This window comes from Phyllostomus hastatus, unplaced genomic scaffold (genome assembly GCF_019186645.2).
Source record: "Phyllostomus hastatus isolate PE091 unplaced genomic scaffold, TTU_PhHast_1.1 phas_contig_716, whole genome shotgun sequence".
Classification (NCBI taxonomy): Eukaryota; Metazoa; Chordata; class Mammalia; order Chiroptera; family Phyllostomidae; genus Phyllostomus; species Phyllostomus hastatus.
Window position 1 is genome coordinate 34339 of NW_025333946.1, and position 18656 is coordinate 52994.

At 48.9% G+C, this 18656-nt stretch overlaps 1 protein-coding gene across 1 annotated transcript; it reads right to left on the reverse strand.

Moving 5' to 3' along the window:
• Window positions 1–1113: 1113 nt before the first annotated feature.
• Window positions 1114–18418, reverse strand: LOC123825909 (peptidyl-prolyl cis-trans isomerase FKBP5-like). The gene is made up of 7 exons (XM_045849557.1): window positions 18415–18418; window positions 18087–18243; window positions 12217–12307; window positions 9837–9920; window positions 4385–4570; window positions 1839–2078; window positions 1114–1236 (listed from the first exon to the last, which is right to left on the reverse strand). Exons 1-7 carry the CDS (start codon window positions 18416–18418, stop codon window positions 1129–1131), a joined length of 870 nt encoding a protein of 289 aa, XP_045705513.1. The 3' UTR covers window positions 1114–1128.
• Between the last annotated feature and the right edge of the window lie 238 nt (window positions 18419–18656).

An 18656-nucleotide genomic window follows, 5' to 3' on the forward strand; every position in this document is an offset into this window, starting at 1 on the left:
TTCCAACCCCAGAGTTTGTTTTTAAAAATTCAGCTACTTAATAGTAAGAAGTCAAGACGGGTTTTTTTTTCAAAAGAGAGGATTGTAAATAAGTTCCATAAACCAGGGTACATACAAATGTTTATGAGCCAGTTAGTTTTAAAAGACAACAAAAAAAGCTGCACGGGTCCTATGTGGATGTGTAAACACATCCACTCCCGGTCAGAGACGGTACAAGAGCAAGTCGGACATTCCTAACAGCAGGGGCTGGCGTGGAGACCAGGTACTGAGTAGCAGCGGGGCTGACAGGTGGGACTGCGGTCACATCGTTTCCTAAAAGGAGCGGACGAAGGAAAATGCACGATTCTGATTGCTCTTTACACACTTCGGCCTCTCAGAACTTCACCCAAAACACAGAAAACGAATCCAGACACCCACTCTGCTCCCTGTCGTTGCTGAAGAGAGCTTTAGGAAGGACAGAATTCCTCCTCAGGGACAGGCAGGTGTGGCAGAAAGCCAGCTCAGAGGGGGGTGGGCTCACTAAGGAGGGGGCGGGGCTAAGTCTGCAAGCAAGTGGCCTGTGAGGTTCTTGGTGCCAAGTCTGTGATGCTGCTGTGGACCTGAGGGGCCAGCAGGCCGCTCCACTGTGGCTTCTGTTGGTTAAAACACAACAGTCACAGTCACAGCACTTCAGTGATTGAAAACACAGACCTCCACCCTCCTTTCCCCACCCGTCTGCAGGAAAGGAGAAATTCAGTGGACATTCATTTTCAGGTTTCTGAAGTGCTACTGACATTCCATCCCAGGTGACACCTCACAGACAGCCCTGATGGTCAGGACCATCCGGGGACCCTGCACTGCAGGGGGGAAGCTGACCTGAACTGAAATGAGCTGGACTTCCGCTGCCGGCTGCACCTCTCCACACCAACGGCCACCTGTCTGTGTCCCCACAGGGGTCCCACGCCTCCCCTCAGTGACAGCCCTGGGCAGCAGCAGGGGGTGGTTTTGTGGGGACCACTGGTTTTGCCATTTGCTTCCAGAATCACACAGACTGTGACAAACTGCACACCGAACACGGTCAGTCCTGAGTTGGGGAAAGCCCGGGGAGCAGGCCGAGGTCACTGGGACTCTTCCCTCCTCTGCGTGGGGTCACACGTGGTCTCCAGATCGCCCTTCTTCCTCCGCTGGACTTCCTGTGTCTTTTTGATCGGCGACCCCTACTAACGTCTTCTTGCCCATTGCTTTACTGGCCTCTTCCTGAGGAAGAAATAAGGGAAATATTCGAGTAATTCCTGGCCCCACCCACTGTCTGTCGAGTCTGACACGAGAGGGCGGTGCAAGGACTTCGTTCCGGTTTCCTGATTGGGTCAGGCAGGGCTGTGCTGCCCATGGTTTAAAGGGGGAGAGTTTACTTTTCTTTGGTTAAATGACTAGCTTGCCACCATTTAATAATCAAGTCCATGTGACAAAAGAGGGTGGGGAGTGTGGGGAGTGGAGGATGAGCTCAGGATACAACTCTGTGGCAGGGGAGGCTGACCTCTGTCCCCCCTGCCAGGAACCTCCAGGGGGAGGGCAGGACCCTTGCCCACCCCTCCTCCTCCCCAGCCCAGCTGCTGGGAAAATCAGAGGTCTTCAACCTGGAGGTGTTATTTAAAAGAAACCTGATGTGCTTGATTTGTTTAATTTCTAGGGAATTAGCGTCCCTCAGGTCCTGCACGGACAGGTCAGTGCGCTACTTCCTGCCGCTGGTGGGAGGAAGAGCCCATTCCACCCCGGACCCCATCCAGCCTCAGGCCAGACCGCACTGCGCCCCCTGCTCCGTGCTCCCGGGTTCTGCGGGGAACCGGGTCTGCACACACCTCGGCGTCCCGCTCTGCGAACTTCGCGAACATGTTGGCGTGGGTCTTGCGGTCCCGCTCGTTGTGCTCCTTCGCCTTCTTCCGGCACACGGAGATCTGCAGCCTCGCGGCCTTGTTCTGGGGGCTGACCTCCAGCACCCTCTCGAAGTCGCCCTCGGCCAGCGTGAACTCGTTCATGAGCAGACGGGCCTCGCCCCTGCGGTACAAGCCCTTCTCGTTGGTGCGGTCCAGTCCCAGGGCCTAGAACGGACGGTTCAGTTTTAGAGAGAATGAGTGTGACTAGGGGGCATTTTAAAGACACTCAGTATTCACATAACTCACTAAAGCTTTCTGGCCAATAACTCACTAATTTGTAGAAAAAGCATACTGAAAGATGGGCTCAAGGTTATTCTGCACTACTGATCAAAATACAATGCACTACCGAAACTAATTTGTGTATTTAATACCATTTCTCTAAGATCACAAAGGGGTCTGGAGGGGGGATCCTGAGAAGTACGTTTTAAAGTTTCACGGAAGGAGTAAATGCCCAAGAATGCCTAGGAAAATTTTGGAAAAAGAAAAATAATAAGAGGGGACGTGCCTTACTGGAGAAAAAGATACAGGACTAAACCACAGACACTAAACCAGCTTGGTCACCAGTCCGTGGGCAAACGGCCCGTGGGACAGAACACAGCGCTCAGAGGCAGGTCCTCAGAGAGCGGATCAGCTTCACAGCAAACGGGGCCCAGACAGCAGCTACCCATGACGAAAATAAGAGTTAATTCTTACCTCATCAGAAACCCAAAAATAAGTTCTAAACTAAGTGTATTTACATGCAACCCTCCCTAAAAATAGAGTAGCCTTATTTTAAAATTATTTTTTTCAAAAATAAACCTAGTTGGAGTAGGTTTTGCAAGTACCGAATGGGGTTAGTTTTACATTCTTAGGGTAGGGAAGACTTCTAACTAGAAAGGAGAAGGCAGATTTGACTGTGTAAACAGCAAAACTTTCCTCACAAAAAAAAACGATGCTATCGACCATGTTAAACACAAACGAGAAGAGGCCCAGCACCCCTGACTGTCAGACAGCGGGGTGACAGCGATGACGTACAGGCCGTCTCAGTCAGTCGGAAACGGACAGTGCAGTTCAGACTGTGAACAGGAAATTCACCGAAGTGCAAATGGCAAACAATGAAGAGATGTGCAAGAAGAAATAAAAATAAAATTGATTGTTGCCAATGATATTAGGAAAGAAACACTGATAATATCCAATGATCACATATAGCATATTAAAGTTGAAAATGTTAATGTGTTAAAATCAGGTCTTTTCACCCAGTATTCCCACTGCTACCGATCTGACCGGTAGAAACAACCCCACGAGTCAGCACAGGGAGACGCTACAGGATTTGTAACACCAAACACCCGGAAATCCACCAAAGGGGTCTGGCTGGATAAACCACAGATGCACACGGTAGATACTGAATGAGATTTAAAAGGATGAGGGAGAGTTACACGATAGACTGGTCAGAGGCAGGAAGATGTCCTCAAAGCTGTATACCCTCACGTTTGACAAGCACACACGTCCGCTGCTCTGCGTGGGAAACACAGAGGGAACGAGTGTGAGACGAACGGCGGGTCCTGGAAAGACAGTCAAGGCGGATTTCACAGAGGACCCTCGAGTTCCTGTGTGTTTCTGCAGTGTGTGAAGTTGAATGACTTTATACTGCTACAATACAAATGAAGAAGCAAACAGCTTAAACAATGTAACAGTAATATTTCTTCCTTAGGCAAAAATTTAGTGAGACATGATAGGAAACGTACTGATCCACAAAATTAAAAATACCAGAATTCAAAAATGATCCTACAAACAATATGTGAAATAGTGGCTTGTTTTTCAGATCCCTTTCTGTTTCCCTGAAGACACACTCCACCGTCAGCCGCACCCACAGCACAGCACACACGCTCACTCGGAGACCAGACACCTGACGGGACAGGCAGCTGCGCCGGTGCACAGGGACATCGGACACGCTGCAGACGGACACTGGCCCCGCACAGCCGCGCCCTCAAAGACCAGGAGCAGCAGCAACCACACAGGTGTGAACAGGGAGAGGGCCGCGGACACTCAGTGGGTCCCCTCAGATTATCCCCGTGTGTTCCTGCCCAGTGAGCAAACGTGGTGTCAGGGGAAAGTGACTTCTCCACACGGCCTCCACCTGAGCAGCTGCCGGCGTCACAGGAAGTCCCGAAAGGCTTGAGTCAAACCTGATTTTTACTGAATTGAACCTGAGGAGCTGGAAGTGCCATAGATTTAAGGAAGGTCATGGGTAACATTTGTTTCATCTTCTCAGACCTTTTATTTTAAGTACAGTCTAGGCATCAGGAAAGTCTTTAATTAAAACCTTTCTGAATTTCCAGTTCATACTGAGGAAGAAATACTCCCAAACATAAATACATAAAGCCAAATAAAAAACCCTCTATTCCCTTGCCTGAGAAGAAGGCACAGCAGCCCAGGGGTGAGGATGGAGGGAGGGTGTGGAGTGTGGGAAGCCACCCCCACGCTGACCCCACCTTGTCGCAGCACTCCACGGCTTTGATGTATTCTTGGAGCTTCAGGTAGCACATGGCCAGGTTCAGGAAGGCAGCCAGCAGAAAGGATTCGGAAGCTTTGGACTCCTTTTCCGATAAGCCGTATTCCATCTCCAACCAGGTCACTATCTTCCCGTACTGAATCACCGCCTGCACGTACTTGCCTCCCTAGGAGAAAAAAGCTGGTAATCACTCTCTGTGCAGGCTGGAGGGGGGTGCAGGTACAAGAGAAGGGTGGGCTCAGGCCTCCCTGAGAACCAAATCCTGAAAACAGAAACCTTCCTCACACGAAACCTAGGGTCTGATCATTTCTTTTCGGTCCTAGGGGTCGGCTACCCAGGCACTTCCCCATCCTCCCGAGGTCCTGGGGACCCGAGAGCAGCTTCAGGACAGCCGCGCACAGGTGTTCCCAACACTCACACCCCCCCTCTTTCCGAGGGGGCAGTGCTCTGCAAGGGAGGGCAGCAGGCTTTGGGGGTTATCTTCTCAGGTGCTATTATCCATCTCTCAGACCTTTCGAAAGGTTAGTGAGTAGTTTCAGACGATGTCACCAGTTTATGTAAAGGGGAAGTCACCTTTCCCTGTGCTCCTGACCGTCAGCCCTGCACAGTGGGTACAAGAGGCCCAGACAACGTGTAAATAAACGGGGGCTCTGCATCCCAAGAGAACCTTACTTATAAAAACAGGCTACAGTTTGCTGACCTACAACAATGGGAACATACTCAGTTGAAAAAGCAGCATCCAACAAAAATAACTATGAAACACAAATTCCAGAGGTGACAGGTGACAGAAATCTTTCCTTTAGTCATGTTTTCACTCTCTCCCCTGATTGGTAGGATTTGAACATATCGTGAGTGACAACGCATGATTAGCTCACGTATGTGAGTCACACACATGCTCGACACAAGGAACCACGGAACTGAGACAGTGGGTTTCCTGAAGTTTCAGGGTGAATGAAAGACAGCTGATGGAAAAGCTTGAAAACAGGTGGCACGTCCTCCCAGACGGTGTACCATGGTCAGTTGCATCAGGACGTCAAACCCAAGGTGACCAACGACCGGTGTCCGGACAACGTCACCAGGATTCACTGCCGTCAGCACAGCACACACAGCTCTGTGCAGAGTGGCGGCTCCGTGGCTCAGAAGAGAAACATCACAGAGTCCACGAGAACGTTCCCGCTCTGACGGGCTCAGGGGGCAGTGTTGGACACCAGCGCCCCCCGGGGGAGGAAGCCCTGGCGCGCGTGGTGGTGAAGACCGGGGCAGCCAGTGTCAGGGGGCAGCGACTGGGCCTGAACAGGGGCAGAGCTGCGTCCCCCCCGAGTGCCCCCTTCCGGGGAAGGGACAGGGAGAGGACCGAACAGCTCCTGCAGGTTCTGAATCATCAGAGTGGCAGAGGCTACAGTTTCTAAAAAGAAAAACAAGTAGCAGACTTCACAGTAGTTCCCTTTACATTGACGGAGCCCTTGAAAGCCCTTCCACACAGCACGCATCACACATACTTTTACTTTAGATCTCAGCTTCCAATGAGCAAAGATGTTTGTTTTGTGGTATTTCTGCTTCAGATTTGCTAACACAGGAGTCTTCAACTTGGGTGATTTTGGCCCCTGGGACATTTTCAATGTGTAGAGATGCTTCTCAGTTGTCACAACTGGAGGGCGTGCCTGCACTGGTGGCATCTGTGTCCCCCACAGTGCACACAACAGCCTCCCCCCAATGCAGAATCACACAGCCCCAAACGTCAGCAGTGCTGAGGGTTGGGAAATCTCACTGAAAGAATGTAGGAAGGAGAAAAAAGGCAGGGTTGACTCTTACGAGGTGTTTTCAAACTAAAATTCTAGAGTCATAAATGACTGGTTTCTTGGTTCAGCAGGGGTGGTCAAGACAGAGTTAAGCCTGGCTGTCTGTAGAGGGTGCAGTGGTTGAAAGATGATCCTTCACCTGCTGGCTTTGGACATGATTTTCCCCCACAGAGCACAAGGGGGGCGCCAGAAACCCCACCTCACTGCAGTGTCCTCACACTGCCACTGAGCCTCCACACTGGAAAAGAGAAACACTCAGCAGGTGTGACAGTCACTGAAAGCTCCTGTTCTGGGGAACCCAGTCAGCTAGGGGAGGAAGTAAAAATCACTTCTGTTGCACAGCTCGCACAACGCCTGGCACAATGCCATGTTGTTATCCAGGCTGAATTATTTTTAGAGCCAAGTGAAGAGAGTCCTGTCCTACCTTCTTCTCTTCAGTGTTCAGAGGCTCATCTGAGGACATTCCCATCTAAACAGCAAAGCCGTTGCCGTTTAAAAACTGACCATGATTCAGCCCTACTCAGGGGAGAGATTTACCCACTGAAGGGTAAACCAAACCGACAGGTCAATGAGAACAGAGCTCCCACGCACTGAGGACAGAAATGTCACTGTTATTTCTCTGCATCTGCCGTCACCCACAGTCTGCACGCTGCAGGAGTGCGGGGCTCCAAGTCAAACCCCTAGAAAGATGAGGCCCAGGAGGCCAGTGTGGCAGACAGAAACCTGCCTGGAATCTGAAACGGGAATGCACACAGGAAACCGTTCCCCCACTACTCTGAAGCCTCACAGCTAACGCCAGGACCACTGCTGGGGCCTGTTACCTGCAGCTGTGCGGGTGCGTCTGGGGGAACTGGGTTGTCCTGCAGACTGTTCAGACACATTCTGGGAGAAGGGTCTTAGGTCAGTGGTTTTGAACTTTTCATTAATTTTCCCCCAATGGACTTGTGTTTTGAAAGATTTTCTCTATCAAATTACATGTTAAAAATAATGTGTTCCATCTATGTGACTGTTAATCCAGATTTTATTCAAAGATCAGTCATTTTAGGAGGGTTCATAATGTGAAATACACAAATCACTACTGCAGTTGGGATGCTTAGAAGCAACAAAGTTGAAGTAATTGTATAGCAATGCTTTCTGCTACTGGTCACGAATTCTGGCCATTTTCTGTATACATTTAGGAGCTTTCTTTATATATTCAGAGCTATATGGCATGTGGCTTTACAACATTATTTCATTATCAATAGTATTCCCTAAAGTTCAGTCATCAATAACCAATAAGAGTTTCTAAATTGTCAAGCTGTTTTACTACATTGAGTTGATATAATCCTAGTAAATGCCAAGAGCTTCAACCTGCCACCCCCAAACTGTTAATATTCTATTTTGAAGTCGTGGGAAATATTTTAAAAATACATTTAAAGGCTTTAAAGGGACTTTCAGGTATATACGAAACACCATTCAGGACCTGTACTGAAAAAGTTTTTAAAGAAAATTTTCTTTTTTATTCCAGTGTCCTGTGTATTTGGGGTCTATGAAGAGCCCATTTGGTATCTGACTTGAAAGGTTTAGAAGTACCCAATATACATGATTTGAATTTTTAAAACACCAAACTTGCAATTCCACTTCCAGGAATTTATCCGAAAGTAATCTGAAACACCAATTCCAAAGAGTATATGCAGCCCTGTGTTCATTGCAGCGTTATTTACAATCACCAGGATTTGGAAGCAGGCCCAGTGCCCATGGGCAGACGAGTGGGTAAAACAGCTGTGGTGCATATTCACACAATGGAATACTGCTCGACTGTGAAACAGAAGAAAACTTCACCCTTTGTGACAGCATGGTTGGACCTGGAGAACATCATGCTAAGTGAAATGAGTCAGTCAGAGAAAGACAAGCACCCTATGATTTCACTCCTGTGTGGAATCTAATGAACAAACGGAAATAATAAGCAAATCAATCAATCAATTAAAAATCAAATTTGCTCTCAAGACTCTAAAAATTGACAGGATTTTAGGGTTGGGGAGAAACTTGGAGATCATATAATCTAACTCCCTCAACTTTGCACTTGAAAATATAACGTTTTTAGACCTTCAATGACTTTATATCACTTAGAGCCATAATGCACAGTTTTCCCAGTTTCCAACTCAGAACTCATCCCCCCACACTCCCTGTGGTGAGCTGTGCACTATTTTAGCATATAAAATAAGTAGTTAGAAATAAATACAAATAATTATGTAAGCCAGGAGATTTCAAAATTTGTTTAACCAAAATCCCACAGTAAAAACTGTTTGAAATGATGGCCCAGTACCCATTCACACAAGTGAACAAAAGATTCATGAAACAAAAATTTATCCTTACTGCATAAAGTATTCACTTCCACTGAACTATTTCATGACCAGTAAGAGGTCGCTGCTTGAAGTTGAAGCAACAACCACACTGGTCACTCCCTGGCCTAACTGTGTGACCGCGCAGTCTCACGGAACTGTCTAGTGTGTCTCTGGCTGACCGTCGCCGCTGCTCCCTGCAGACCAGGGTGCTGGCGCAGCGGCGTGTCTCGCAGCCCGCGCTCCGTGAGGCCTGGTGAAGCGCATCTGTGCATCGCTGCGTGAGACTGCGGACAGCATCACTGAGCTTCTGTCTGTGGACGGCGGTGGCTGGAAGAACAGAAACAGGAAGGAGCCTTCACAACACCCCCTTCTCTCTCTGCCTCTCCTCCGCACTGAGCCTTCCCTCGCCCTGGAGAGGTGCGCATCTGGGGCGGGGCAGCACCTGGGTCAGAAGTGAACAAAGTGCTGTGTCTTTGTCTTTTTCCTTCTCTCTGGGGGTCTCACATGTAACTGAGGAAATCACACGGCACTAGATGTGACAAGCAAGGGTTTTCAAGAAGCAGTCGATGACGGAGGTCACTGGGGAATTTCTGAAGATCGCTCACAAAAGCAGGGGTGGCAGGGACCACGGTGGCTTCAGAGACATTAATCATCCTGACCTCCGGTCGGTTTCTTTGGAAATCCCTGCATGTTCCCTGTCCTTTGTCATGTGCCTTAGTGACTTCACAAGACAGTGCAAAGTAAAACAAGGAAAAACTCATGCTCTGAATCCCTTTACTGCTCATAATTATTCTAGATTCTCTTGCTGCATCCCACAAACACTGACTGAGGGCCAACTGTGCACCAAAGCAAGATGCTCCAGACTTTGAGGGACCCCTGGTGGCTGGGCAAGCCAGACCTGGTCTGCCTTTAGGGAGGGTTCCAGTCTAGAACAGACCATGTAGAAGATCAGTTCTATTCTTTTGTCATGTTAATTCATTCTTTCTCACTATTTCTTATACTGGAAATGACAGACTTTAAAAATTGATTTGAGAGAGAGAGAGAGAAACATCGATTTGTCATTCCACTATTGATGCGTCATTGGCACGTGCCCTGACTGGAAAGCGAACCCACAGCCTTGGCTGTCAGGACGGCATTCTAACCAGCTGAGCTGCTGGCCAGGGCACGGAAATGACAGACTTGTACAGAGTCAGGCTTCTTCCAGCCTAGAAGGGGGCTGATAAAACTCAGAATACAGAATATCAGCACAGTCCTCTGACACCTGAGTAAATTCTTTGAGCTGGAAAGGGCTGCACCAGGACACACGTACCTTGAAGTACACAGTCCCCTTCTCTTTGACGATGGCGGCCCGCTCCAATTTTTCTTTGGTGTCCATCTCCCAGGATTCTTTGGCCTGTTGTGTAAATTTGTGACAACAGTGAGGTGAACAGAGGAGGGAAAAGTGTCAGCTGATGCCCATGAGAACACACAGTGGCCCCTGTGTCAACGCCCAGCCCTCAGACACTCTGGCTTGTGAAAGTGTGCCGTCGCCACGGTGTCAACGGGCTAGAGCTCGCTGTCCACGGACAAAGCTGCAGCTGGACCCCGAGGCTCGGGAGGGGGAGCCCCCCAAAATGCAGTGAGTGACACGAACCCCTGGAGACGGCTGAACGGTGCGTCTCTGGAGTTAAGAGGGGAGGCCATGCGATGACAGCTGCCTCCCTCTTCCCTCCCGTGACTTCTCCCCTGAACTGCCAGGACAACTGGAGCTGGGGGTTCTCTCAAGCCTCCGTTTTCCAGCTCTGACATGGGAACGCCAAAGTAGGCACGCCACAGCTGTGGATTCAAGAGAATTTTTAAAGTTCCAGGTCATGCAGTTGTCCCTTCCACTCTGATGCAACCAGACCTAATAAAGCCTCCAAGTTATATCAACCTGCAGATGGACACTTGGGGGAGTTCAAGTCAAACAGAACTGGGAGGGTGAAGCTAATGCAAACGTATCATTTCAAAGCATACATACATGATTCCATGATCATCTGCTACACTGTGGTATCTGTGTTATTATTCTCCCCCATTAAAGACACAAATCCAGAGACAACTGTGCTTTCAGTATGAATAGCAGGATTTAGGGGGATCCTAGAGTCCACAAAACAATCTGGGGCCCTTTAAGGAAAATGACCAGGCTATGTCAGAGCTATTTACTGCACAGGAATTAGGAAGCTGAAGTGAGTAACTATGAAATCCTCTCTAGTCTAAAGACAGAGAGTGGTGTATTCCTTTAAGGTGAATAATAACACAGTTACTAGGCTTTCCAGCAACCCCATGCTGCCTCATATTAAATTAGCTCTATTATTTGAAAATCTAGTAGCAAGGGTCCTTTGCTCTTTAATATTAGGTTCAGGCTTTATGGAGTATAAAAATATTCTTAAAATGAGGCAGAAAATTAAATCAAGTTGCCTCCAAGATCACACAGCCTCACATGGGTTCAGACAAAGCCAGCGGTGTCACAGGGGAACAGACAAACCGCTGGTGCAGTGACGGGGCAACGCCAGTGAGAGGTGCCACGGGGGCAGTGCCCGCCGGGCCACGGTGGGAGGGGCAGGGAGTGACTTCATTACAAGAACAGAAAAGTCAAAGGTCCAAATACCCGTGAGCTAACGATTCTTCTCTCTCTCTCCAACAACACTGTGCTGGGACGCAGCTGTGGAGGGTCAGGGTGGAGCCAGCAGCTGTCAGAAGAGGTGACGTGACAACCAGTGATGGTCACGCAGACAGCGTGCTTGTTGTGGGGAATGTGAAGTGTGAGGGGTGTGGCAGGAAGCTCCCAAAGCCGCACCCCCTGCCTTTCTCAGCCCAAACTTACAGGCCTGCATGACAATGGTTTCTTGTCTGGGTCTAATAAAATATAAACAGTCCCGTTTCCAGTCCAAAGTTTAACATACAGGACCTGTAGGGGGCGCTGTGGGGAGAAGACAGGCAAACAAAATGCAGTTCCTGAGGCTCTTGGGGAAGGAAGGGCTTTGGTGCTGATGCACAGGGGACTTAACTGGACAGACTGGACTTTTCTGTCTGTCCGGTGAGGGTGCTGCTGGGAGCTTCCAGAGGCAGGTCTGAGATGGAGACACACTCACAGAGGGGTGCCGTTTCTGGAACTCAAGGCAACTGACAAACTCTCCTGTTCTCCTACTTGGACAGGTATGAAAAGAAAAGGCCCTTGGTCAGCAGGTGTGTCTCTCGTGTTCCGTGTCACAAAGCTGGTGGCCCGTGAAGCCTTGCCTTTTTGGACAATAACTTGCAGCCACAGCGAAGGCCTCTTCACTACTCCTGAGAGGGTGCAACTCGTTTGGGTTGGAAGCTTGCACCCCCTACCCCATGTGCTTGGCAGAGCATGAACCTTTCTGTCTTCAATTGAGGGGAAATGTACAAAAAGAACAAGTTTGGGAACAAACAAGGGGACAAGTCTTGGGTTCTCCCCACCCTCAGAAAAGGAGGCGGACCCACAGGGACAGAGTGAGAGCGCTGAGCGCCTTGGCGGTGCGTCAGCCGTGCTGCGTCCGCGGTCCCCACTCCAGGAGCATCAGCGACGACACAGGATAATGACATGCAAATAAATGCCACCCACCTGCTCTGCCTCATAACATATTGAATACTTCCTACAAGTGGATGGAGAAGAAACCCACCATGATTTCAGAGAGGTTGTATTTTCTCACCTTTTCAAAGCTCTTCAGTGTAACTTCATACATAAGCTCAGCATTCGGTTCAATGCCAGATGTAGGCTTCCTTGCCTCTCCAAAACCATACCTGAAATGGAGAGTAGAAAAATAAAACTGTAAAACAAGTGGTGTGTTTCCAGGCACGTCCTTTGGTACTCTGCAGAATCACATTAGCTCAGAGCTATCTGTGGCGGTTTATGAGAAGCCACACTAGACTGAGCTTTCTCTTCTCCTTCAAATCCCCATGTGATGCAGCACCTGTGCTCCAGGGGGCAGCATGCTCCACTGATCTTAAGTGTCACTGCCCTTTGTTCTGTCTTTTGATAACACAGCCATTATCTGGCTATTAGGACCCTTCCCTGAAGCTTTAGCAGCAGGAGGACAGAGCAGACAGCATTGTCATCAGTATGGTACTATTGTTATTTGGTAGAGGTGTGGGTTTTTTTTTTAATTTTTTATACTTTATTTATTTTTAGACAGAGGGGAAGGGAGGAAGAAAGAGAGGAGAGAAACATCAATGTGTGGTTGCCTCTCGTGTGCCCCCTACTGGAGACCTGGCCTGCAACCCAGGTAAGTACCCTGACTGGGAATCAAACTGGTGACCCTTTGGTTCACAGGCTGGTGCTCAATCAACTGAGCCACACCAGCCAGGTCATGGCAGAGGTGTGTTTTAATAAGCTTTCAACTCTCAAGTGCTGTCTCCTTCTAATAGTACCACTTCCAGTTAGATGAATGAGAGGAAAGACTCACACATCAATGAAAAAACCACATTTTCACAGTATTTCTTCAGTACTTTTAAAAAGCACACTGGAAAATACAAAAGACATAACAAATATATAACCAGAAAGAGCGGCCCTAGCGAGCTCTACCACCTCATCCGGAGACACACTCTCATGGCTCTGTGGCTCTCACACTGTACAGGTGCAGCACTCACACCTTGTAGCCCGAACTGATGGAATAAAATCACTGCAGACATGTAAATGTGTTCCTTCAGATCACGCAGAATCTTTAATAACCCAATGCAGGGAGCACACGTGTACCAGACTAGAAGTTCTGGCGGAGCTACATCTGCTGGGTCGGAGGTTTCCCAGCACTTAGAAGAAAGCCCAGCGTGTTAGGGAAGCAATCACTGGGATTCATTCTGTTCTCGTCTGTTTCAAGCCAGACGACGCTTGAACATATGGAAGGACGTTGCAAAAAACTCAGTAAACCCAAACTTTCATGCTATGGCTTCCAAGATGCCAAACCAGGTTGATGCCAATGAACTTTCTCTGTGGCAAAAGGGTCGGAGTGGGAATACACAGATCTTGCTGCTTGCACTGCTTCCTTTGCCCCCGGCCTGGATTGTTCAGGAAGGAAATGCTTTCTCACTCCCCTCCACTGCTGCACACGAACACGGCAGCTGGGGCCAGACCAAGGCAAAGGGAGCTGCAGGGGTGGGGCGTGGCAGTCACATCAGCAGGGCAGAGGGGGTTCCCCCCAAAGAAATGAGAGGACATAGCTACCAGTGGCCACTTTTAGGAGGTGGTGACTAATTTTCTACCTGAGCTCCCAGACCTATGTGTCTGCTCTTCTGGTTCTGCCACCTGGTGAATGAGGAACCTTCCTTACCTGCTGGGCACTAGGTTGGTGGGAGAGTCCTGCTGAGCATGTGGTGACTGACAGCACGTTCTATCAGAACTGACTGGTATACAACTGGGTCCACCGAGCCCCACTGGTCAGGGGCCCTGCCCTCAACAGCTGATCCAGCACGGGCCACAGACCAGTGGGACTCGATGGGGGGAGTTTAACCCCCAGGGATGCAAGGGCCTTCAGCAACGTCTAAGGACGGGTTTGTCACAACCAGGGACGTGCTGCCGACATCTAGTGGGTACAGGCCAGGGACCCGGCTCAACACCCTACAATGCAAGTGACTTCCCCACAGCCAAGAACACCCAGCCCAGGGTGTCACCAGTGCTGGGGCGAGAGGAGCTGTCTTCGAGACACTCACAAGCGGTGGTCTCACGGCTGCGGTGGGACGTGTGGTGGTGTGTTCAAGGGAGGCACCAGCGTGCCCTCGGTGTTTATTAACGACGGGATTAAAGGAGACTGAAAGAGGGTCTTGTTGTGCAGTCTCTCCTGGGGTCACGTGAAGACGGCCTGTGGAGAGGCACCGGGGACACGCCCCTCTGGGGAGGGGCATCGAGCCAGCCCTCCCTGTGGCACTGAGAGCTGGGTGACATCCCTCTGCTGCAGCAGCCTGGGCGGGAAGGCCCCGCACAGACATGGGTCTGACTCGTAGACACAGCCGCCGGCGGAACTCTAGGACGCTGCAGAGTGACAAACCGAGAAGACGGGTGTGAGCCGGACCCATCCCGCACGGTGTGTGATCCACAGCATCGTGCCGCGTGCCTTAAACTCCTACGGTGATGCGTGCCAGGTGTTTTTCAGTAAAACTGGAAAAAATTTACTCCTTTGGGTGAACTGAAAAAATCCACACTACCTTACTGCCTTTTGATGATTTTCTTAAAGGCCACAGAGCAAACTTGAATAAATTCCAAATAAATAAGAATAAATAATGAATATCATAATCTTGGATCACAAGTCAATGAAAATACATTTCTTTGAAGTCAGGGAATAAACTCCTCCTGGCTAGAGATGGTAAAACTTTAGTCTCAAGAAGCTGCGGGCGCAGGGGCGCCCCCGTGGGAAGGAACAGCGAGGGAACCGGGACCGGCAGAGTCTCCGGGCGCACGTAACACGGAGCCCGTGGGAGCGTCCGCGATGTGTTGTGTTAAAGACCCAGATTCTCATTTTACTCCTTTCGTGTCTTGTTCACACAACAATTACAGTCAAGCACTTATTGATGTACTTTTACACGTATCACTTCCACACACACACACAGGTACAAGAAGACAGACATACAAATAGGAATTGATTGAAGTCTTTAAGGGCAGTTTTAAAAGTTAAGCTGATAATAGAGTAAATAAAACAATGTGTACAATATTGATGTTCTTCAATTAACAGCGGCCTGCAGACAGTAGAGACACAACGATGACCACTAGTGACCATCAGCCTCTGTGTGCACACAGCCACTTGTACCCTAAGTCCTTACCAACTGCTCCCTTTTTCAGGGACAAAAGAACCCGGGCTCAGAGAGAAGTGCTTCCTGAGAGCCACACAAGGGGGCGCTGTGGAGCCGGGGTTTAACTCCGACCCTGTGAGTCTCCAGAGCACAGGATCGCTGGTGACCCAGGCTGCCCCACAGGGAGACACTGTGGCTCCCCGCGGCCTGTGGTTTTGTTCGGGGTTGGTGCAGGACACAGACAATTCGGAAAAAGAAAAAGTGAAAACTAGCCATACTTGAACTAAAATGAAAAAGATGAATCAATCACAGCGTTTAAATCAAAATAAAAGATACCGTCCTGTTGAGGAAGACATCCTGCCACACAGTCCATCAGAGCGGAGGAGAAGGTGCGCCCTGGACCCCTCTGGGGAAGGAAACCGCGGTGACACGAAGTGACACCGAGCACAGGTGAGCAACAGCCACCGTTCACAGCGCTCAGGTGCAGGGCAGCCTGGCCAGTGGGGGTCCGAGGAGGGTCACTGCAAGCAGGAGCACCGCACCCGGCGTGGGCGCCCTGCACGCTCGGGTACGGGCTTGCAGCGCACGTGGGAACGGTCTCCTATCGCAGAGCAGGTCCTTCCCGTAACTCGGCACACTGACCAACGTCTCGAAGAGAAAATAACACGTTCCTTTTTCACTATGAAAAATTACAATAAAAACACACCAAATGAAATACTTTTATACCTAAAAATTTATGAAAAGTAGTTGACTATTTGTATGTCTTAAACTGAAAAAAATCACCACAGTTATAGTCTGGTTTCCTTTCTCTTGTGGTCTGAGGGTGAAATGGAAAGACATCACAGGAGCAAAATAGCTAATATGCTGAGGGGTTGATATGTGTCAGGCACTTCACTAAGTTCTTCACATAATTATCTCGTTTAGTTCTCCAAACCTTTATGAGGAAGATACTATTATCCTCATTTTACAGGAGCGGCAGCTCAGCCTGAGGGGAGTTAAGTGACTTGCAGAAGTGCACAGGGCTCACTAACAGGGGTGAAGCACTGAGGACACAACAAACCATTTAAACTTGAGAGGAACTGTTTGCATTGATAACCATAAGGATAATTTGCTTCTCTCTGTCCTTACACCTGAGAGATCTGCCCCACCAGTGCCCTGTGAGCTAGGTCACAATGTAACAAATGATTCCTGTAACATCACATGTTCACAGTGCATCCAGACCTTACCCCAAGGAACTTAAGTCTGAAAACACACTCTGGACATAAATACCACACTCTTCATATAAATCTACAACTAGTGTAATTTTGGAATGCCAGATTAGAAGTCCCTGGATATTACTCAGTTATGGAGGAGAAAGTCATCTCTATGCATTTCTCCATTTTCAAAAAGTCCCTGACAGAGAGAAATAAGTTCACCTGAGGCTGAACTACAAAGAGAGAGGAAAGGTGGGCAGAGCACACCGAGGCGGGAATCCCGTGGTGCAGAAAGCAGTATGACAGAGAAGAAGAAGGTGTTAAAGACAAGGGGCGCCCAGCGAAGGCTCCAACAGGTTCGTGGTGCAGAGCATTCTGGGAGGATGCTCAAGTGCGTGGCGGCATAAAGCACCACTCCAGAAAGAGGGCCCTGGCCCGAGTAGCAAGGCAAAGGTGAACGTGCCACTGGTGACTGCTGAGGCCACACGAAGGCAAGCGACTGTGCGAGAGGCACACTAGAACCTATTGCTGAGTGGGGTTCAGCACGATTCTTCATTCCTCAAAACCCTCCTCACCCAAACCCTGGGAGCCAGAGAGGGAGAAGACATGACACAAGGAGATGCACTTACAGGCGAACACAATATAACCCCCCGGTTTCACTCAAGGGTCCATTTCTCAAAGGGTTGGATTCATGGCACAATTTCAGACCTGAAAACAATACCAAACATGTTTTCACAAGAGAGACTGTTAGTGTCTGGCAGTTCTAAGCTTGGAAAGGCTGATGGGCATCCTTATAATGGGAAAAATTTAGGCCAAATTGAATCATCTCCATTGCCTTTCCTTCCAGGAACAACAGTTGTTGTTGTTTTCCTTAAGATTTCATTTATTTATTTTTTTAGAGAGAAGTGAAGGGAGGGAGAAAGAGAGGGAGAGAAACATGAATGTGTGGCTGCCTCTCATGCATCCCTTACTGGGGACCTGGCCTGCAACCCAGGCATGTGCCCTGACTGGGAATCAACCTGGTGACCCTTTGGTTCACAGGCCTGCGCTCAATCCACTGAGCCACACCAGCCAGGGCAGTTGTTTTTCTTTCAGGGACCCTGTATAAGAACAGGGGGCACAAATTCAAGTGGTAATAAATCATCCAAATATTTCTTCTACTTCCAACCTCTGCCTAATTTAGAGGAAAGAGAAGAGGGGCCAGAGGATCATGTGAGAAGTGCTAATAAATTCCCTCCTTGGGAACATGGCAGACAAAACAAATAAACAAAAAAAAGCAAAACTAGCTTGTCGGTCCTTTCCTTAACCATAATCAATTGAGCACCACATTTTGCTGTGTATGATGGCTACATACCATGGGTATAACAATCCCTTGTATGACACACACAAAAATGTTGGTACACGATACACACAGCCTCATATTGTCAACATGTTCACAACCCTTTGTTATTTGAGGTCCAATACTTCACTCCATCACTACAGCTTGATTTAATTAACTGTTTCTACTCTTACCATTAACCTCACTGACAACATCAAACGTTGACTGAAAAAGCAAACACATCCCTTTGCTTCAGACAACCTCACTGCGCACTGGACGGTGCGCTGCGCACCGTGATCCGAGGAACAACACACAGTGTTCTCCCCGCTGCATCTTCTCCAGGGCTGTGTCAGTTCTCACAGGAACATCGTGGTCTTCTCCTTTGCCAACGATGAAGGCCACATCTCTGCAATCAAACCTCCTTTCCCCACAGCGGCCTTCCAGGTGGACTGGGGGAGAGGAGACAGGACAGTCACCCAGGCTGCTCCTCAGGGCGGGTGGACCGAGGGAAGGGATAAATGAGAGTTTCCCCTTTCTCATTCCATCTAGAGCCATAAATGGACGTGTTGTCCAAGCTCAGTCTGCCTGGTCTGAAAACTGAAGAGCAACAATGTTTCTACCCATTTCCACTTTAAACTTCCAACTACTGATAACTGTATCAAGGAGATAGTTCAGTGGAAAATAAAACAAAGTGGAAACAGGTTTAATTTAAACCCACTATGTGGCAGAGGTATCCTCACAGGATCAAGAAATACTGGATTATTGAACAGATCATTATCAACATGGCACAGATTAATCCCAAGTATGTAACTGCTTCAACACTGAGAACTGCACCCTGGCTTCAGATGTTCCCATGAAAAAC

What these genes read in the sequence shown, in the direction of transcription:
- LOC123825909 (XM_045849557.1), bottom strand. An exon ending in AGGGGACTGTGTACTTCAAG is followed by an intron (nt 4,571 to 9,836) that starts GTACGTGTGTCC and finishes TTTTTCTCCTAG; the next exon opens with GGAGGCAAGTACGTGCAGGC. An exon ending in TCGCAGAGCGGGACGCCGAG is followed by an intron (nt 1,237 to 1,838) that starts GTGTGTGCAGAC and finishes TTTCTTCCTCAG; the next exon opens with GAAGAGGCCAGTAAAGCAAT.